This window comes from Wolffia australiana, chromosome 4 (assembly GCF_029677425.1).
Source record: "Wolffia australiana isolate 7733 chromosome 4, ASM2967742v1".
NCBI classification, from domain to species: Eukaryota; Viridiplantae; Streptophyta; class Magnoliopsida; order Alismatales; family Araceae; genus Wolffia; species Wolffia australiana.
This window is the reverse complement of record NC_135838.1, coordinates 16,372,491-16,395,000: the sequence shown is the minus strand read 5'-3', so window position 1 is coordinate 16,395,000 and position 22,510 is coordinate 16,372,491. Positions and strand designations below refer to the sequence as shown.

The 22,510-nt window shown below is 43.2% G+C and overlaps 1 protein-coding gene across 1 annotated transcript; it reads right to left on the bottom strand.

The window, feature by feature from the left end:
* Positions 1-6,471: 6,471 nt before the first annotated feature.
* On the bottom strand, positions 6,472-12,108 carry HSP89.1 (HEAT SHOCK PROTEIN 89.1). The gene is made up of 20 exons (XM_078573992.1): positions 11,870-12,108; positions 11,196-11,390; positions 11,036-11,109; positions 10,824-10,949; positions 10,586-10,679; positions 10,414-10,497; positions 10,172-10,315; positions 9,937-10,050; positions 9,759-9,821; positions 9,572-9,646; positions 9,393-9,497; positions 9,080-9,223; positions 8,905-8,997; positions 8,750-8,827; positions 7,995-8,249; positions 7,502-7,604; positions 7,251-7,425; positions 7,049-7,154; positions 6,890-6,979; positions 6,472-6,791 (listed from the first exon to the last, which is right to left on the bottom strand). Exons 1-20 carry the CDS (start codon positions 11,978-11,980, stop codon positions 6,663-6,665), a joined length of 2,358 nt encoding a protein of 785 aa, XP_078430118.1. The 5' UTR covers positions 11,981-12,108; the 3' UTR covers positions 6,472-6,662.
* Positions 12,109-22,510: the final 10,402 nt, after the last annotated feature.

Below are 22,510 nucleotides of genomic sequence, written 5' to 3'. Positions count from 1 at the left end.
ATAATATAGAAATTATTTATTAAATATAGTGTTAATCAATTTAATAAATATTTTACCTTGTTTAATATATACGGCTCAAGATTTATATTTTCTTCCATATAGGACAATAGAATTCAGAGTCTAATGTTACTTTGAATCATGTTATCTCATATGGAAGAAAACAAAAAGTTTGTGTATATATTAAAACGAGGTAGGATATATATCAAAAACACAGGGCGTTGTTATCATAAATCATATAAAATGATGATCAATACTGATTTTTTCTGTTGATTCCAGATATTGATATCTGAATACTGGTTCCTATATCCGGATATCAAAATCTGATATCCAATATACGTCTCGTCCTTACCCTTCGATATCTGTCTCCGATATCTTTTTCACCTATCGGATGGATATCGTCTGATATCCAATATCTGACATCGTTCCATTTTTTTCCAGATATCGGATATCGAATATCCAATAAAAGATATCGGACAGATATCGAATGACCAATCCTGCTCTTCCACTCTCTCTCTCGATCCCTCTCTCCCACTCTCTCTCCCCTTCCCCTCCACCCACCCACTTCTCCCTCTCTCCATGTCCCTAAACAAAACAATATTTTCAATCTAACACGAATTTATTTCAGTTTTCTTTTTTCCCAGTTTTTTTTCATTACCTAAAATTCAGTCATCCATAACCGCCATCCCATCACATCACATCTCCGAGATCCTTCACCATCATCACATCACCTATCATGGATATTTTGTCACATCGTCTTTCATCACCATTATGTTGGGGCTCCAAAGTTGGGCCCCCTTTAGGAGAAAATAGCTCCCCATAAATATATTAAAAAACAAACATGTCATTTTTCACTATGAATCTCATTAACCTCCGAGCGATCAACAAAAGAGGAGGGTATCGCTATGTGCTCCCAGCGATTAACAAATGCGGAGGGATTAACTCTTCGTATAGGATAGACTTATGATACCCAGCCTCGTTTGGAATTGTAGAGGGATTGGTAACCCTCTCACCCAAACTCACTTTCTCTCTTATTCATAGGCACAGCTTAGGCATAGTGGGGCTGCTCGAGCCGATGATTACATTGTACCAGTCCCAATTCATCGCGAGGAAGCTCGGGATGGATCATGTCTATTGCCATCCATCGAATAAGCTTTGGCTTTTCTGGAAGCAAGGCTATTCGATTGCATTCTTGACTGAAGGGACACAGTATGTCACCTTTGACGTGCTGCATCCCCCAAAGCCCTACCTATTTACCATTGTGTATGCTCCGCATAGACACACCGAGCAGGAGGCCCTCTGGGAGGAACTCGCTCACCATATCCACTCTCACTCGCATCTAGTTGATCTACCTTGGCTTATAGCCGGAGATTTCAACTGCATACGGAACGCTAGTGAGCGCCAAGGGGGTTGCCCTCCACGGCTGCGCTCTATGCATGCTTTCAATGACTTTATACACGACACTTCCTTAGTGGAACCGTAGACCATAAGAGAGAGAAGTGGACGTGGTGCAATGAACGTCAAGCGAATGCGCGTATATACGAACGGCTTGACCGCTGTTTTACTAATAGTACCGCATTGATGCATTGCAACCTCACGGTGGAGATCCTCCCGAGACTTTATTCGGACCATACACCGATCCTCCTTCTTCCAGACTCGAGTCATCGAGTCCGTAGCCCACCATTTCGATTCCAGACTATGTGGTTGGAACATAGTGATTTCCAGAGCTACGTACGTAGTCACTGGCACGGATCGATCTCTACATCTCCTATGGAGAACTTTAGTTATCGGCTCAGGAACCTCAAGCTCCACCTCAAATGGTGGAACCGTCATGTCTTTGGAGACGTCCACTCACCCGTTGAGGAACTTAAAAAGAAATTGGTCGATGTCGACCGACACCTACAGGAGTGCTGGACAGATGACATGGGAGAGTATCAGCTCCGTCTCAGAGAGCAGCTGGAGGATGCCACGCGACGTCAGGAGATTTTTTATCTCTAGAAATTGCGTATCCAATGGCTGCGAGAGGGTGATAGGAACACACGTTTCATTCACGCCTTGATCCGACACAGAGCGTGCTCGAACTATACAATCCTCCTAGAGACGCACGAAGAGGACCTTGCCCAGCTAGTACGCGTAGGAGTGGAGTATTATCACTCCCTCCTCTCCTCGCAGCCCATTGTTATGAGCGAGGCCATTCTCTCCTCCATCCCCTCCTTGGTGTCAGACCAAGAGAATGCACTTTTTCTAGCCCCCCCGACGCGACCGGAGATCAAAGAGATAGTCTTTTCCTTGGGCCGTAACAAAGCCCCAGGACCGGATGGATTCACGGCCGAATTCTATATAGCATGCTGGGATGTTGTCGGCACTGACTTAGTACTAGCTATCAAGGAGGCGTTCTAACGAAAAGTCTTTGCAAGGAGTTAAAAATCCACTTTTTTGGCGCTCATTCCAAAAGTGATACCCCAACTTCCTTCCGTGACTTTCGTCCGATCAGTCTTTGTAATGTATGCTATAAAGTCGCATCAAAGATCATTACAAACCGACTTGGATGCTTCCTTGATAGACTTATCTCGCCAGAACAATGTGGCTTTGTCAAGGGTCGACAGATCCATGACAGCATCACACTAGTACACGAGCTAGCCCAGTCGATAGACACTCGTATTTTGGGCTCCAATGTCATCATCAAGCTTGATATGGAGAAGGCCTTTGATCGAGTTGAGTGGAAATTCCTCCTCGAAGTGTTACGGCGCTTCGGATTCACGGATGCATTCATCGCACTTGTTGATGCTTGCATTAGGGAGAATCACTTCTCCCTCTTGATGGATGGAAATTCTACTAGCTTTTTCACGGCTACGCGGGGACTCCGGCAGGGTGACCCCATTTCACCTACCCTCTTTATATTGATGGAGGAGGCCTTTAGCCGATCGCTCACAAGGGCGATCAATCAAGGCCTCATCCAACCGTACTTCACGAAGAGGGGCTGCCCGATTCTTTCGCACTCCTTATTTCCTGATGATGCCATCTTATTTCTTAATGGATCTAAAAAGTCCATTAAAGGATTTATGAGTGTTCTTACAGCATACGAGCAAGCCTCAGGCCAGCTCGTTAATGCTTCGAAGAGCAGTTTCATAGTGGGTCCCTCCACCACCATGAGGTGCTCTGAGCTCATCCAGCACTACACACGATACTCACGAGGACATCTACCCTTTGAGTACCTTGGATGCCCTATCTTTCTCGGCCCTACACGTCATCACTACTTCGATGCGGTGCTAGGTAAGCTGAGAAAGAAATTGGCTGGATGGAAACTTCGTTTCTTATCCCCAGGCGGGCGCATCCAGCTTATACGGCACGTCCTCATGAGTATCCCACTACATACTTTGGCGGTCCACTCCCTATCTCTCACGACGCTCCGCTCTGTGGAACCTCTATGCGCGCGATTCCTATGGTCTGGACACCTTGAGGGAGAGAGACGGCATCATTGGGTTTCTTGGGAGAAGGTATGTCGACCGACAGCAGAGGGGGGTCTAGGGATCAGATGCCTCTCTAACGTCCAAGACATGCTCCAAAAGAAACTCGTATGGCGCATGCGCACCACTCATTCCCCATTGGGGAATTTTATACTCGCCAAATATGGCGAATGGGCCATGCGCGAGTCTTATATTAAGGGCTCCAAGCGGTGGCGGACGTGGCAGCGTCACTGGCTCAAGATGATTCATGTGACCCGTTGGCAAATCTGGCGAGGAGACATTAGCGCGTGGTATGATATTTGGCACGCCGACGCGCCACTTGCTTCCCATCCTCAGTTTGTACCACACCACGCGCCTCATCAGAGCCCAGTTTGCTTAGAAGCAACACACCCCACCTCTGGGAGCAGCACGGTCTCCCTTGGACACCTTACTCGAGGTCCAGACAACGCCTCAACTCTCATTCTGATGATGCTATATGGACTCTCACACCCCACGGCGCCTACACATGTTGCTCCTCTTGGGAGCATTATAGAGAGAAATCCCCCCCACAGGCTTGGGGTCAGCGTATCTGGCATTCGGCGATCCACACACGAGTCTCCTTCTTCTTTTGGAGACTTTTACACCGTGGTCTTCCGACGGATGATCGTGTGACTCGCATAGGCTATTCCCTTAGTTCACAGTGCCATTGTTGTCCCACCCACCCTCACGTAGAGACAATTGACCACCTCTTCTTCTACAATGAGACATCAGTGGCATGTTGGCGCCTCATTACCGATCGCCTTCGACCTCTTACCCCGTCTGAGTGTTTTGGCAGGTTTATCCTATCGCCACACCGCTCTACACGGAGCCCCATCCTCCCTATCACCATAGCCTACCTGCTATGGGAGATTTGGAAGGGGCGAAATTCCTCTCGTTTTGCAGGTACCCCTATGCGCACCGCGGATATCATGCGACGAGTTCAGTTGTGGCTTCGGCGGATTCATCCTCTTCTGCCCCCTTGAGTCGGCCGATCAGAGTTCGTGTGTAGGCTCCTCCGCTCCATTGGGATCTCAGTGACCCCCGCTGTGACCCGCATCCAGTATCGAGTTATCCATTGGCACTCACCATCCAGAGGCTACCTCAAACTAAATATAGATGGTGCGGCGAAAGGGAACCCGGGGCCTAGCGGAGGCGGAGGCATCCTCCGAGATCACACAGGGAGTTTCCTTTTTGCCTTCTCTTCCTTTTATGGTGTACAAACTAATACGGTAGCCAAGGCTATGGCGATACGTGACGGTCTCCTCCTTTGTGAGGAATGGAACCTTCATAATATCGTCGTGGAATCGGACTCACAGCTATTAGTTGATATGTTTCGTACAGGCACATGCTCTCAATGGCGACTGCATCGAACATGGAGAGACATCACGCGGTGCCGCCCGTGCATCGCGTGCTTTCGTCATCAGTTGAGAGAGGGCAACCAGACAGCTGACGCCCTCGCCAACAATGCGGTACAAGCTCGCTCCCCCTCTTCACTTTTCCATTCTTGGCAGGAGCTTCCACACATGGCCCGAGGATGCCATCGACTCGATCGTCTGGGCCTGCCCTCTCTCCGCATACGCCGCCTCCACGTGACGACAAGCCTGCAAAATTGGAGGATCGCCTGGAGCGCCGGCGTACAAGGCGTGGACCGTGCCTGCCCCGACTAGAGCGTCACTACGCACTACTTCCAGCACACATGACGACGGCAAAGACCCACCCCCACTAGAGCGACGCCAAGCGCTACAACGACCTCATGCAGCCGCCCTAGAGAGACGCCGACGTACACTCTTCCCCGAGCGTCCGTGAGGTACCACCTATGTATCTTTTCTTTTCCCTAACTATGGGCGTGGACGAGTGGGATCCGCGTGTAATTGGAATATATATACTTGATCCATTCCCACAAACATTGAAAAACACTACACTTTATAAATAAAATCTCCCTGGGTGGTATCCAGGGCACGGCTGGATCGGACTACGGGCACAACCCTAGGGTTGGCCGTACCCGGCACCGTGATTTTTGCTAAAAAAAAAAAAACTCTCCGTATAGAAAGCTTTTACAATAGATTTCTAAGGGTGTGTAGTATGGGAAATGAATTCATAGGAATAGGACTGAGAAAGGTGTTGATTTGCTTGATGTAGCAGAGAAAGTGCATGACCTTAAGAGCTTAGGATTTCTCAATTGGCATCGCCTCACAGCCAAGACTTGATCTCTCATTTTTTATTTTCATTATAATTTTAATTTTTATAATATATATATTACTTATTATATTAACTTTTATAATAATATATACATTAACTTTTATACTAATACTTTAACTTATATACTCAATTTATATATAAAATGGCAGACTTTAATAAATCAATGGCTGATTTTAGACATGCTTGTGTACTGTCTAAATCCTGAATTTTTTGCTTGTTTTGTTCTTAGAGGGCTGTACTTTTCCTCATATGATACGAGGGGGTACCTGGTTTGTTATCACACTTGTTCTCCGTTCTTTCAAATTTTAAAATATATAAAAGAATCCTAACAAGTGTATTTGACATTTCCTAATTGCAAGACAATCATTTACGAATAAATATGCAACGAAATTCTACCATTTTTCCTTTTCTACAGTTCATAGTCCACTCTTAGTGCAATTAGATAGATCTGATGTCCCCAAAACTTCTGTTTTATGTGAACAATAATTCAATGATGCAGGATCCCAGAAAACCTAACTATTTACAGAGGAATCGACTTTGCTTCACGTGATATTCTATTTCTATGGTGGATCAAGGCAGGTTCTTGAATCTTCACCAAGATCAAGGACTACACCAAGAGCATAAGCTATAGAAACGAACTGGAAATTGAACCAATGCAACATTTGTTCTAATGAATGATCAATTACGTCCCCCCTTAAAATGCACAAGACAGTCTTTAGCCGAGAAAAGGCATTCTTCAAACACCACAAAAATGTTGTGTTATGTCCTAAGAGAACTAACGATCTGAACGTGGGCGAACTATTGTAGTTGTATTTAAAGATCAATACAAATATCCTAACGGATTATCTCAGATTATGTGGGAGAGGAAAAGAAATCTAGGTGTAAATTACCGCAATAGATAAGTAAATCCACTGTCGATCTAAGATAATTCAAAATTTTGCCTGAGCATAGGAAAACTCATTACCTGCCTCCCAAATGCTATCATTGACTGGTTGGTGCTTCGGGTTGAGTTGGTTCCACGATCTCAGCCGGCGGCGCCGCCCATCTCCCAGAAAGCGCAATTCCCATCATCTCATAAATCTTCCCGCCAAGCTCGGATGGATTATCAGGCTGGTCAAAATTATTATCAAAAATGGGAAAAGTATATGGATTTCATGTTTAAATAATACATTCAAAATGAGATGATATTCTACAGCAAAGTAACTTACGCTAAACCCGCTGGAAATGAGGGCAGTGTCGTAGAGCAGTTCAATCGACCTCATCGCCTCGGAGTCGTCAGACGATGTCCGGCACGCCACCTAACCAAAAAACTGATTAAGTAACAAAGAATAATTAGAAATTCATAAATTAGAAAAATGGGGATTTACGTTTAAATCCTTGATTATGGGATGCTCAGGATTGATCTCCAAGACTCTCCTGCTGCGCATGAAGTCCAGGCTACTCGTGTCCCCAATCGTCTGCGCTCTCATCAGCCTGACAAACAAATATTAATTAGTAATGGTTTACAATGAGAAAATAATTAGAGAACTATTTATTTATTTTATTTCTCGACTTAATCGACAGACCCACCTTTCCATGTTGGCGGACCAGCCAAATTTCCCCGAGACGAGGACGCACGGAGATGTGCTGAGCCGGTTAGAGATCTGCACACTGGCCACCTTGTCCCCAAGCCTCTTCTTCATCCAATCGCACATCTGTCCGTACTCCTGCTTGATTTCCTTTTCCTTTTCCTCGTTCCTGTCCCCTGTCATCGGCGTTATACTTGATCATTAAATCATGCAAGATAAAATTTTCAAAACTATCAAAGAAATTTTACAGACCAAGGTCGAGATCCTCCTTGCTAATGTCCACAAAGTTCTTTTCCTTGTAGGTTTTGAGATTTTGGATCGCCACTTCATCTATTGGATCGACTAAGAACAACACCTGCGGCAGTGTTTATGTGGCAAATAATTAGTTTCATTCTGAAAAACTAAGAAAAAACCAGGTCAGCGTAAAAAATGTTATTGGTTGGACAGGTCGTGCCATCCATGAATGGCCAGATGACATTTTCAGGTTGACGCTAGGTTCCTATATCAAAATATTACTAAAGAATAATTCACTAGTAGTTCCTATATCAAAATATTACTAAAGAATAATTCACTAGTAGTATCAAGTAAAACGATTAATTACAGTTTCATCTGGATTAGAACTTATTAACCCCGAAAATAAGAATATTAACACGAATCGAGCGTCATCCATCCCATCCACCATCATGGAACGATGGACGGATGACACACCATACGGATGCCATGAACACTAAATCAGAATTTGAACCTCGTAGTCTTTCTCGAGTAGCCGTTCAAGAAAAGGTGTGTTCTTGGCGCTGGTCAGGCTGTCGGCCGCAATGTAGTAGATGTCCTTCTGCTCGGGCTTCATGTTCTCTACATACTCGTCCAGGCTGATGAGCTCTTGATCGCCATGGGAGGAGAAGAATCTGAGCAAGGGAGCAATCCGCTTGTGGTTTGAGTGATCTTCAATGCAACCCAGTTTCAAGTGCTTGCCAAAGTGCTCCCAGAATTTGTCATAGTCCTGGGATCCGCCAGATAACATTTAAATAAGACAGCACAGGACAGTACAGGCCAGCACAACATAACATGAAGTAGCGCAACATTACAAAGCATACATAGCATAACGTAGCATAGCATTGCATAACGTACCATAGCATTGCATAGCATTGCACAACATAGCATTTCATAGCATGGCATAGCATAGCATAGCGTAGTGTAGCATAACATAACATAACATGTGATAACAAATAGCCTAGCACATCCTAACATAACATCATTATATAGTATACCATAACAAAGTATGACATAGCATAGCATAGCGTAGCATAATATAACATAACATAACATAGCACAGCATCAAATAACATAATATAAAATGGCATCAAAATAGGGCAAAACATAACATATAATGACATCATAACATAGCAAAAAATATTGAATCATAACGTAACATAAATTAAAATGGCAAAACAATGGCATGACAGAGTATAGCATTAATTGGCATGATTGAGTGTTACTCACGTCTTTGTTCTCGCTAAGGGAGATGCCGAGAATCATGTCAAACGCCTTCCTAACAAGCCGCTTCCTCATTATCCGAATCTGTGATCGTTCATGCGTTACATACGAAGACAAAAAATAAGAGGGATTTTGAGTGGTGAGGATCGTTGATTAATTACTATGCGGCTTTCTTGGAGGATCTCGCGGGACACATTAAGAGGAAGGTCATTGGAATCCACAACGCCCTTCACAAAGCAGAGGTACCTTGGGAACTGTTTAAGATGAAGAAGAAGATCATTCAAGTTAGGGTGCAGAGAATTCTTAACAAATTGGGTTAAAATTGATAATACGTACAAGCTCGCCATCGAAATCATCCGAGATGAAGACACGCTTAACATAAAGCCTTATGTTTTTTGTCTTGCGGTTCATGATATCGTCTCCCCTTCCAGAGGGGCTTAAAGCTGGCACAAATAGGATAGATCTGAACTCGACCTCGCCCTGTAAAATTTTTTAGAATAAAAAAATATGCAGATTATGACGACAGATATAAATGTAAGACTTTTTGGAATTACAACAAAAGAGATGAAAATAAAATTGTTCATTTCGAATTACGTGGTCATATAACGTATTTAATGGTCATTTCTTCATCAAAAAAAATGAGTATTACCTCAGTTGTAAAGTGCGACGAGGCCAGAGGGTCCAAGTACTCCTTGAAAGTGCTCTTGTAGAACTCATTATACTCCTCAGTAGTCACATCCTTCGGATTCCGAAGCTAAGAGAGCAAAAAAACCGGAAATTGAAAAAGTGAATCGAGAAAAACTAACTAGGGCTCCTTAAGACACTCACCCATATGGGTTGAGTCTCATTGGTGAGCTCCCAGTCCCAATACCTCTCAACAACAGTTTTCGTCTTCTTCTTTTTCTGGAGAGAAATTGTCAAACAGCCTTCAGAAAGGTGAAGAGATCCCGGAAAAATTTACCGTTTATTTTAAGATGAATAAGTATTACGCAGACCAGACATAGCTTAAACTCACCTCGGACTTCACTTCTTCACCATCTTCCTTCTTTGGTTCATTTGAATCCTCCTCCACTTCAACCTATTTCGGATAGCAGATCAAAAAAGGAAAAATAAACAACGTGCCTGAGTGACTAAGAGAATCAAATGATGTTAAAATGAGAAAATTCAATAAAAGGTTGTTAAAATGCAAAAACCTCTTTCGTAAATCCTTTCTCTTGCCACGTGTAAATGGGGAACGAAACAAACTGTGAATAGTTCTTCACAAGGTTCTGGATCTTCTCGGGGTGAGCAAAATCCTTGGCGTCATGCTACGCAATAGGTTAACAGAAACACCGAGTCAACATCCATGTAAGAGCAATAGGTTAACAGAAACACCGAGTCAACATCCATGTAAGAGCAATAGGTACTATATGTGCACTAGAAACTGACTTTGAGGTACAATGTTATCTGGGTCCCTCTTGGTATTAGCTTTTCAGGATCCGTTTCCTCTCGGATCGTGTAAGATCCATCGTCGGCCTTGCCCTCCCAGAAGAATTGTTTTTCTGACTTGGGGCTTTTCGTGGAAACCGTAACCTGTTACCACTCAAAAGAAAACAAAAATTATCATGAGAAGTTGGTACTTGTCGAAGAAATTTTCAGAAAAATTCGAGGGTAACAGTTTAAAAACGAACCCGGTTGGAAACAAGAAAAGCAGAATAAAACCCAACGCCGAATTGTCCAATTAAGTTGTTGTCGGCACCAGCTTCATTGCTTTCCTGGAATCGAGAGGTAGAAATTGCTAAGATGGATTCGTATACACGAAGACCAAGAACCCATACTGGGTATTTTTAAAAAAAGACAAACCTTCACGGCTTTGAGGAATTTTGCAGTTCCACTCTGGGCTATAGTTCCCAAGCAATCAACGAGTTCTTGCCTTGTCATGCCAATGCCAGAGTCTCTGCAGCGTAATCATTTTAGTTCAAACCATCGAAATTCTCGGTCTTTAGAACGTAACGAGAACAGAGGTATAATACACTTACGTAATAGTTTTTTTTTGAAGAAAAACTTACGTAATAGTTATTATTTTTTAAGAAAAACTTACGTAATAGTTATGATTCCGTCGTCCTTGTCTGCACGAATACGAATGTCAAGATCAACAGATTCTTTAAGGAGTTGAGCATCTGTGACGCTCAAGAAACGCAGCTTGTCCAGAGCATCACTCGCATTACTGCAATTAATAATTAAGGGGACCTCAAATAAAGCCAGACATACCCGCATGAAATATAATCAGTAAAAGCTGAAATATAGTCATACCTAATTAGCTCCCGCAGAAAGACTTCTTTGTTGCTGTATAAACTATGTACTATTAAGTCCATGAGACGGCTAACCTAGAGCCCAGAAGAAATAAATATCAAAAACTCGAGCCCAAGCCCCAATGTTAATAAAATAGGAGGAAATCAAGGAGAACTGCTACCTCAGCCTGGTACTCGAATCTTTCCGCAGGAGGATCTGAGTCAGCTGCTGCTGCGGATGACTCATGTCTAGCGCCAAGGAAGTTGATTCCTGATGCGAATTCAGGACGATTGAAACGATCGACTATCTTTGATGCTGCAAATGTAGAGAACCCTTTTGTTGGAACGCATGCCGCCTTGACATCCGCATCATTGATCTGTAAACGAAAATTGATTTTAAAAAAGGAAGAGAATCAGATTCGCACCGAGCAGTAATGTCACTAAAAAGGAGGATGACAAAGCAGAGATCACGGAGAAAAATGAATAAAACACAGAATCTATGATCCCACCAATTCATAGAAAATTATCGGAGAAGCTTTCATCCAGCAATTCAAACCAAAGATCAGCCCAAATAATTTTTCCCGGAGACTAGCGGCAGAATACGATCCTCCAAACTCATTGCAAAAAAACGAACTTTTCACAAATATTTCTCGCCCCAGGAACAGAAGAGCTAGCAGTAAAATGAGAATTACCGATCCCCTCTTTACAGAATAAATAACGACATACCAAGGAAACCAATTTAAAGTCCAACAAAATCATTCAATAGACACCAGCCGCGTACAATCGCGGAAACACCCGTAAAACAGAAAATCAAAAGAAAATATCAGAATACGTTAAAATCAAGGGAAGAACGAACCGGATCATTGAAACCACTGGACACAGCGGCGGCAAACGGCTGAGCAGTGCCTCTACGCCGCGCTACTTGAAGCGCAAAGGACGAAGCCGATCGCCTCGAAGCGCCCAGCATCTTGCCCCCAGCTGGCCCCTTCTCGCCGGAGTTCCTGCTCTTGCACTGTCACTCGCGTTTACTACTGGACTGGGAGCTCAGGGCTTAGGGTTTAAGAAGTGGCGCGACGAGCTCGCAGAAGCTTCCAGAGACAGCTGAAACGGTTAGAAATTTTTGGAAACACAAAATAATGGACAGGACTATATTCATTAAATCCATAAATATACATTTCAGGAGTTTATAAAACTTAAAAAAATAATCTAATTTATTTGAGTTTTAAGGATTTTATACAATTTCTTTTGCCCTTATTAACAGAATAACTTTCTTGCAAACCTTAATTTTTTTTGGAATAATTTAACTATGAATTATTCCAAGAAATCTAATTTTTTTGCAAAACTTCAGGATTATATTTCTCTCATGAAAATTCTTCCAGTCCCAAAACTAATCCTTTAAATGAAATTAACTGAGTGCCCTCTTATCCATCGTGAAGCAGTACTAAAGAGGAGAAATTTTAATTTTTGGAATAATGGTATCTCAAAGAAGCAAGCTTTGCTTGAATTTATTTGCTCGGAGTTATTAACTAGAGTAATACATGGACAATGAAGATTTTTGGACACCGGTTGATAAACTTAAAGTTTGGGGACTTTTATTTAAATGTCACCAATGACAGGGGCTTTCATGAAATTTTAAATGCCACCATGGACAGTATTAAGAGAGGGGGCAGCCTCATTTGATATACACACGAGTTAGTTTCAGTTCCCCCCTTTTTTCTCTTCCTCTTCCCAAGCTTTGTTCATGGTGAGAATATATTTAGAGTAAATTAGATTTCCAATCGCTGAGCTCGATGGAAAGAAATGGAGATCCAAATGTCGAAATATCTTGTGGATACGTCTAGAGGCTGGACATATAAATATTTGGAAGATTCTCACTCAAGGAACCAAGAAATCATGGATTTGATTTGTGTAAATGTGATGTTTTTGGTTTTGCTACATATTTTTATTTTAAGATACATCTTCAATTTGAAATTCCAAATAATCGGATCATGTTGATAGATCATAAATCCAAATATAGGTTTAGATGTCGTTGTTACTATTTGGATTTAAAAAATAAAATTTATATTCCCTTAACTACTCTATATGAAAAATATAGCAGGAGGGAGGAGTAGATCCACAGGGAGCAGGAATTAACAAAGTAGAAATTTCAGTTGATTTACTTTTTTTTAAGGATTTTTAGATAGGTTCTACTGTTTACCCTTTAATGTCCTAAGCAGAAAAAAACTATAGTTTAGAAGAAGCTAACCTAAATAGTTATAATATATCTAGATTGTGGAAAATAATCTTCAGTGGTTTATAGGGATTAAATGATATAAGTTCTAAATTAGAGAAATAGTAAAAACAAGTACATGTACCTTCGTTGGAGCACCGGCGGTGTCCAGCGGCGCAGCGGCGGCAGATGGGCGCAGGCGCACGGTTGTCAAGCGCGGACGAGCGGAAGTATGCGATGGGCACAGGATTGCTTCAGGAATTAGCAAAAATTTGGCTAAATCCGGAGCTGAAGGTGAAGGGCGCTCCCGTTGGGCGCTCAGGCGGTAGCGGTTGTTGAGCGGCCTAGGATGCTTCACTTAAGCCACCATAACTCAAGTTGTAGAACTCTGATTGGGGCGACCTTGGTGGCGTTGGAAATAGGAGAGACAGACCTTTCTAATGGTTGATGGTCTCAATCATAGAATATTTGAAGGGAGAAAAGACATCTGGAAAAGGGTTATTTTTCACTCTCTTGGGATCACACCTAACCAGGGATTATTGATCTCCAAGGGTGGCTTTCTCATTTTCCGTCCCTCTAGGGGGTTCTTCCTCACTCAGCTCTGGGTTAGGATCTTCACAAAAACCTCTAAAAAAACTTTCATAAAAATCAAGACGATCTTACAAGAGTAGAAAGATATAAGTAGAGGAAGTTAGGTTGATCTTGGCCATTGGATCCTCAAATTGAATGAATGGCCAGATTTACTTTTGGGGCCTTGAATCCAGGTGATCAAAGCCTCCTCCAATCAGATTTCAGATCCCAAAATAACAATCAAAGGGAGGTCCATCCATTTAATTATTTTGGGCTTCTCTTATTTTCTCCTCTTTCCTTCTATTTTTAGAGCCGCCATTGAATTGGGCATCTTAAAGCTCTTGAATGGGCTCCTATGCTGAGTTTGGGCCCATGGGTTTGGGCTTAGGATGGGCTTCTTTTACTTCCCAGAACCGTGCTCCAACTCCACTACAGCTCCTCATGCTTTCCAGTTGCTATGCATATTCCCAAATCCTACTATACACAAACACTTGAGAGATAATTAGATGTTTCACCACTTGACTTGGAAAGCCAAGTGGGGTTAGTTATAATATTCAATAATTAACACAAAATGAGGATTCAGGAATGAATATTGGAAAATTATGATTATTTTTTAATTATGGAATTTCATTCATTTATCTAGCGATATTAGTATAATTAATCATTCAAATGCTCTTAATTAGATGTGATAACTTAGAACTATCACATGTCAATAGAGGCCTTGAAATCCCAGCATGGCAGGAGGGCATACATGGAAGCACAAGGCAGCAAAGAGGATATGGTGGTGAGAGAAATTGTGTCATTGAATTTAGACGTGGCAACATAGGCTAGTAGTGAGAGCACAACAACATGTGTGATAGAGAGGGCATGAAAGTGAGGGCTGATACAAGAATGTCGAATGATAGGAAGTTAGGAAAGGAAAGGTCATCATTATAATACCATGTGAACCACATAGAAAAAGTTGATTAAGCAACAAATGATGGATTACACAATCTTATAGACCAAGGAGAAAGAGAATGGGCTTCGTGGACTGTGTAGCATTTTAATTCATACATATCCTTATATGAATATAACTGATTATCGATTATCAAGTAAAAGTGTAATAAGCTCATGGAAAGATATGGTGCAGAATGTAGAGGTAATGAGACCCTATAATTAGTCCGACAGAAGGTCGTAACATCATGGCACTCACCAATGGTGATAGCCACATTTTTTAAGGGCTTCCTAATGCGGAACGACAGATTGGGATGGAACAACCATTCTAATGTCAATTGGTGGGTGTGATGCGAGTGGATGTTGTTGATGATGCAACAATAAAATTAATGATAAGTACACACTCGGCATAGAAATACACCGGCAGCCACTAAATCACAGTAAGAGGGATCTAGGAATGACACTACACTCCTAGTGACCCAGTTGTCAAGTTGAAGGCCAACGGCGCAGGCATGGCTACAACCATTGGTGTGTGCACCCTCGACGAGTCCAACCAAGGACATATGATAGAGCGCGCCATCCCACTCCATCGTAGACGTCTCTAGAGCCTCCATCATCATCATCGATGGCCCCGCCTGTTCTCGTCCAGCCTGATCAGCACACCAAGGCGCAAGTGAAGACACTCGGGTTCAAATACCCCGCGTAAAACACGTCCGCACAACTCGAAAATTTTGTTTTTTTGCGACTCCTGCTTGTCGTGTTAGTTGTTTTATAGTCTTCATATGTTCATTTTTGTGTGTTCATGTTCATCGTGTTTGCATTCGCAGTGTTTGTGTTCATGCAAGTCGCGTGTTTTGTCTTTATGTTTTCCTTGTCTTGTCATTTTATTTTGTTTTAAAGGGGGGTCCCTATGTATAACCCCCCTTCGGAAACCCTTTAAGGGCTATTGGGCCCCTTGTAAGAGCCCATCGTGCCTCTATATAAGGGCATGATGGGCGCCCTATCTCCTTAGTGATGTTATTATTTTCTTGTTGTTGAAGAAAGCTAGGTCAAGTATGCGTCGCTCATCGAAGGAGAAGAAGGTGCAAGGAAGAGGAAGCGGAAGAGAGACACAAGAAGGAAGATAATACTAAAGCAATGCAACTGTCCAAACCAGCATCGTCGTATCTCCCTCCGCGATGCTGCACGTAGGCATCGACCCGCTGCTTCCCCTAACGAGGGTGGGTCTTCATTCGCGGGGTCGTCCTCCCGCAAGGGGTCAACGAACGGCGCTACACAGGGATTATTGAACCGCTCACGAGTCTACACTCAATCCATGCAAAGTTTTGGGCGCCTGCGAGAGGCATCAACACGATCGGCCGCACACCTCCTCGAGATGGTGTCGTGCTAGGTTGCCCCGTTACTGTGCGCCCTCTCAGTTCCGTTGAGGCACGCTGAATCGTCGCCGCGCCACCTTGTGTGATCGCAATAGCCTGCTCAAGCACATTGCGCCCACATTGATGCACCCTCACCATTGTGGTCGTTGGTATCGGTGCACACTCACATTCGTGCTCGTACCAGGCTCGTGCCGCGCTCGCCTAACAACCAGTGTTGTGTCCTCGTGACGCCCACGATACTCCCAGCATCGTCCGTGCCTAGTGTTGCCATTCGTGCTCTACGCCAACGATCCCTGCTACTGCCACACTACCCACTCCTAGTCTCGACCTCGCCCTTGCCTACTTCCCCCGTCCACACCAGCTTCGTGACCCGCCGCCTATCAAGGGACACCGTGTTCATCTCCGGCATGCCTCCACCATCTCTGTCCGCACCGGTCGTTGCACTAACGATTACATTGACAATGGGCGACACTGCCGACGAGGTATGTCGTTTCCTTCTACTCGTCAATTATATTATCTCTTTCAGTATATTTTTTGCTGCCCTCCACTCGTGTTCGGGTCAGATTAGGTGAGAGTTTACATATCGAGAACTACAAATTGAGTGAATTCCCAGGTACGGGTCAAGTCCGTCCGTTTCATGTGAGCGCATACGAAACTATCCAGTTTGACGTCGTAGTTTCCATCATCGCTTTGACGAGGGTCAGAAAGTCACCGTCATCAGACGCCCACCCCAAAGCTCAGAGCTCGGCAAAACCCTATGAGTCGGAGCCTACACGTACATCCACCTAGGACATGTCATCACGTAGTTACATTCCTATATGGGATTTTGTTCGTCAGACAACATCATCGACGACATCTGGCATCATCTTGGTATCAGAGCATCATCTTGGTACCCAATAGATAACGTCTCTGACGATGTCTGGCATCAACATACCAATACAAATCCTAGCCCTCAAAGAGATATCACTATCTATCTCCAACCTGACTCTAGCGGTGGAGATGGGTTTGGGAGGCATTGAAAGAAATAATGGAGCAAATAGAGAGAGGAGCTAACTTACCAGTATTGATGCGACTTGGTTGTCCATGATGGTGATTACGGGAACTAATGTGCGACTCATCAACGACACGGATGGCGGGCAAAGCGGCGTGCGGCATCAACCAGGACAACATGAGGGGTGACAAGGGCAATGTGAGCAGAGCAATCAATGACACTGTGGGCAATGGTACAGATGCTAGTGCTAGTTGTTGCATGGGTGATGTCATCTAAGGTGATGATGCCAATAGTGGTGAGGGAGCAGCTCGAGCGGTGGTGATGGCACCAGCACAGAGTTGGCAAGAACGTCGTAGGCGGAACAAGTAGTAGCGGCATAAATGACGGTGCTAGGGTCGACCCAAGTGGCGGCGTGGGCGGCACGAGCTGAGCGGCGAGACTACGCATGGTGACGTTGAGGGCAGCGTGCAGCAGCGACGGTGGTAGCAGGCCATGGGGGCAGAGCGGGTGGTGATTACGCATGCTGGGGAGATGGTCCATAGTTGTGCACGCAGGCGATGCAAACGGGACAGTAGTGGCATTGCAGTATGGTGATGGTGTGCAGCACACAGCGACAGTTTGGTAAAGGTACAGCCTGCGGCTTGACGTAGACATGGCAATATGGCGAAATGTCGGTTGCAGCTCAGTGGTGCACGGAAGGACACGTGTGGGCAGCGTGTGGCGGCACACGGGTGGATGCCCAAGGGCGATGCACAACAGCGCGTGATGGTGCATAGGTGGACGTGTGTGGGTGGTTTACAACACATGGGTGGACTTGTGCGACAGTGAGGATGGCACGACTAGCGTGGGCACGGCCATGAACGAGATGGCAAGGGGGGCCAGGAATGTGATGGCGGCGGGGGCCAAGAACACGACGACGGTAGATGTCGAGTTAGGGTTCCACAAGAATGGCCCAACGCGAGTTGCAAAATTGTAAATAAGGATTTAAAAATAAAACAAAATCAAAGAACTATTTTTTTTCAATTCTTCATCCATTTTTTCAACGAGAGGTACCCCCCCATCCTTAACAAGGGGGTTATTTGGGGTCCCCCTTAGAAACAGAGGGAGAAGCCCACATATAGGGTCCTATGGGCCCTAAGAAGAGGGAGGCCCACACTAAAACCCACACATAAGGCCCCATGGGCCCCTCTAGAAAGGAGAGGCCCACATACACGCCCATACACACAAACACATAGGGCCAACATACATAGGCCCACATACAAGGCCTTCAAAATAAAAAATAAGCCATAAAAAGCATGAATGAAGATAACGTCAACATCCAGGGGCCCATTGACAAGGCCAAATAATTGAAGGTCGGATCTTTCCCCTCAGCCCTTGCTCCTCGAACTGGTTAAGACCGATATTCATTGCTAGATGGTCCCCATCACTTCTGTGGTGGTGATGGAGGCATTATATGGAAGTCCCCATTGGTGGTGAATTGTGAGGGGGCTCTAATGGTGGAGTCTGTGGCCCAAAAGAGTGGGCAGCATTAAAGCACGGAGACCCCAATTTGTTGGTAGAGGATACCAATGGCCCTCTAAGACATTGAGGATCACGGGATCCCAATTTATCCAAGGCAGCTGAAATCCACAATTTACTTGTGACTGCATTGGTTGACAGTAATTTTTATTTGACCCATGGAGATTGACTAAAAAAAAACTACAATTGAATTAATAGTTTCATAGTTAGAATGTCAGAGAGAGAGAGAGAGAGAATTTGAGGGTTGGAGAGTGATAAGCTCAAAATTGAGGGTTTTAACTTGTTGTTGGCATTTTTGACATTAATAAATAAAAATAAAAACCTCCTCTCACTTAGTAATATTATCTAGAGATAGGTACGGATTATCTCCAAAGGGAACGGTGTTTAAGGATTTAATTTTTTAATATAGTGATTATCAAGATGAGGTGAGCTACATACAAGTGATGAGATCGAGTGCCAAGAAAATGAAAGGTGAGAATGATATTAAGATGAGGAGAGTAGTTAGTCGATAATGATAGTTTGGATTTGAGAATGTCGAGTGAACGCAAAGGATGAAATGATGATGATAAGAACAATGGCTGGAGCGAGTTAGATAATGAGTTAAATACGGTAAATCACAAGTAAAGTTAGTTAAGACATGGTTAGAGAGTGTATGCAAGTGACAGAATGGAGAGATGTGATAGTGAAATCAATCTAAGCTAACGCAAATATTGAGAATGAACAATGTAAGGCAAGGATACTTACCAAGGATCCTTCATTCTGCCAGGATCACAGTGATTTGTGAGTGCCTGTAAACTCCCCCGCTTCTTTAATTCTTCTTCCCACACACCTAGGACACCAGTACAGATTTTATGGATTTAAAAAACTCATTATCTTTTAATCAAGCCACATGAGTAGGAAACAAGTTTAAGGATGAATTTGACAATGATCCACGCCTCTATTTATAGATCAAGGGGCGGGGTGCAAATGGAAAGAGGGGGTAAAGATAAAGCATCCCATAAAATTTAAGCTTAATCAGACCTTTGGATTATCAGATATCAAGCTTTGAAGTTAGAGTAATCCCAACCATCCATTTTTTCTCTCAACTCGTCATTGATGTTGATGCTTCCTCTTTTTCTATATGCGGTAAAGACATCCAATTGTCTGCTATTAATCATTGGTCTGATTGCCTCATCTTCCATGATCGTGCACTTCAAGAGCACTATGTGTATATGTAGGAGAAAATGATCAAAACTCTACATTTTTAACTCTTTGTCTAATCGTGAGGTGGAGATGCGTCTACGCAACACATCACTTTCTCTTTCTTATTTCATTATTTCCTAATGAATGACATGCTGGCGCTTGTCATTCACATCAGAAAGAGGGGAAGATTTCCCTATGATTGGCAGATATGACACGTGTTTCAATGCTCCACGTCAAAATATACATCCTTTTTTAATCAATCATGGCGATATATGTGCGTGCCACGTGTACCGTCACACTTTTTGACATTTCTTTCTACCCTTTATTGCAATTTAAATAATTGCATTTCTTCTCAATATTTTTCTTCTCAACGTCAAAGTATTTATCTTCTCAATATTCTAATTGTATTTATTGCAATTTAAATTGTTTCATTTTTTTTTGGACCATGTTCTTGTTGAGTTCTGAAGGCCTTGAATTAGATGAACACAAGGATTCCATGCAGCATAAACTCATAACATAATCATATAAACATTATTAAAATCATGAAATGAAGCACTTGCACACAAATCACATCCATGATTTCTTGGATTCCAGAGCAAGATGAGTTGAGTTTCTCTAGTGTACAACCTCTAGACGTATTCACACGATCCTCATCATGTCGAGTTTCCTCATTCACCCTTGCAAACTATGTTCACGCACTGTCATCATCGTTATGTCATCCCGATCACATCAAGAGTGGAGAGGAGATGCGGTGAGAAGGGAAAAGAATGGGAAGGCCCTTGAAAAATTCTGATCTAGTTGAGTTTTGTTAAGGCCCTTCCCCTATTTATACTCAAGGGGAATTTTTTATAAAACCCCTTAAAACTTAAGTATATCTTCTAACGTCCAAAACACCATTTGTGTGTCCTTCTATGCCCATGTATCAATCCCATTAATGACTTCAATGGCCTAATAGCCTTTATTGGACTTCAAAATTAATTAACTATTTAATCATATGGATTAATTAATGTCAGATCAATCTAACCCAATTGATAGATTGAGTCTCCAACCCATGGGGTGCCAAGCTACACCTCGTGCTCTAAAAGACACAAATAAATGTGTATCAACTGTAAGGTTCTAGAGGCCTTGACATGGATAAATAAATGAAAGTGATTCACAGCGGAAAATTTGAACGAATCGAACGGCATCAACAAAAACATTGAAACAATGTACCTTTACACGTATCGCATCTGTGATTTCTTGGATCGCAAGTGAGACGAGTCGAGCTGCTCACATGTGCGGCCTCTAGACGTATCCACGCGATCCTCTGCACGTCGAATCTCCTCCTCCTCCTTGACGAGCCCCGTTCTATCTCCATCATTGTCATTACACTGTTCCGATCACATCGGGCATGGAGAGGGGAGTGGAGAGTGGAGAAGAAGGGGAAAAGCCCCTAAACAATTCTGGCCGGTGTAAATTTTGTTCAAGGCCTTCCCCTATTTATACTAAGTGGGTATTTTTTATAAAACCCCAAAACTTCATTATATCTTCCGATGTTCAAAAGACCATTTGCGTGTGACCCTCTAGGCCCATGTATCAGTCTAGTTAACGACTCTAGCAGCCCAATAACCTTTATTGGCCTTCCAAATTAATTAACTATATCATCATATAAATTAATTAATGTTAGACCGATTTAACCCAATCGGTAGGTCGAGTCTCCGACATTTGGGGTGCCAAGCTACACCTCGTGTCCTAGAAGATACAAAGGAGTGTGTATCGACTCACTCATGGAACATGTTCATCATCAGTTACCGTGTATGTATAATCCCTCATCCACTTGACGCTCCTTGGACGACTTAGGGTATGGTCAACTGTCAAACCCTAGTCGGTCTTCTAAGTTAGTACTGATGCATTTGGAAATCATCGGAGAACTCTTCTTTGATATTTCACTGCCTTGGCCAAGGACTTCATTGCATCGTCTTCCTTAAGCTGTCGCCTCTTATACCGAGGGTGGACGATCCCATCTTGATCACTCAATCGCCTTCGTGTATTTCTTGATGCACCCGAACTAAGACCGTTTAGAATCCCATGATTAGAGACTCGTTGGCCCGTCCACAAGACGTCTTTGGTGTCTCAGGTCTAAGGACCACTTACACAACCATGAAGTGAATCAACCTAATTGACAGTTAGGTATAATACCATTCAGGGATTCGTACGGATCAATTCAGTGAACTATTTCCACTAAAGAGCACCCACTATCTATCATTAGTGTCGCCACACTAATGGCTACGAGACCGGCCATACTCATCATATGAGTGAGGCTAGATAGTGCTATTTTATCCTGATACTTTGATGTCTTTCTCGCGTATCCTTCGAATAGGAATGTTTAAAACACATGCTTAAAGACTAGTAATCTCCGTATTATGATCTAATCATAATTCACTAAGTCCGATCATGTATTGACGGACTTCATTATAAGCATCACACGTGCACTATAATGAATATGTTGTATTAATGAACATAGAACGGGATGTAGAATGTGTGACTGGCTTGCCAACCACATATATTTCCATCATCAACTCACTCATCAAACATCTTCATCATCGGCTACCGTGTATGTATAGTCCCTCATCAACTTGATGCTCCTAGTATGGCCTATGTATTGGCTACTATCAAACCCTAATTGGTCTTCCGAGTTAGTACTAATGCATTTGAAATTTATCAAAGATCTCTTCTTCA

What these genes read in the sequence shown, in the direction of transcription:
- HSP89.1 (XM_078573992.1), bottom strand. Translation starts at nt 11,980, where the DNA reads ATGCTGGGCGCTTCGAGGCGATCGGCTTCGTCCTTTGCGCTTCAAGTA. An exon ending in AGAAAGGATTTACGAAAGAG is followed by an intron (nt 9,822 to 9,936) that starts GTTTTTGCATTT and finishes TATCCGAAATAG; the next exon opens with GTTGAAGTGGAGGAGGATTC. An exon ending in TCATTTCCAGCGGGTTTAGC is followed by an intron (nt 6,792 to 6,889) that starts GTAAGTTACTTT and finishes AATTTTGACCAG; the next exon opens with CCTGATAATCCATCCGAGCT.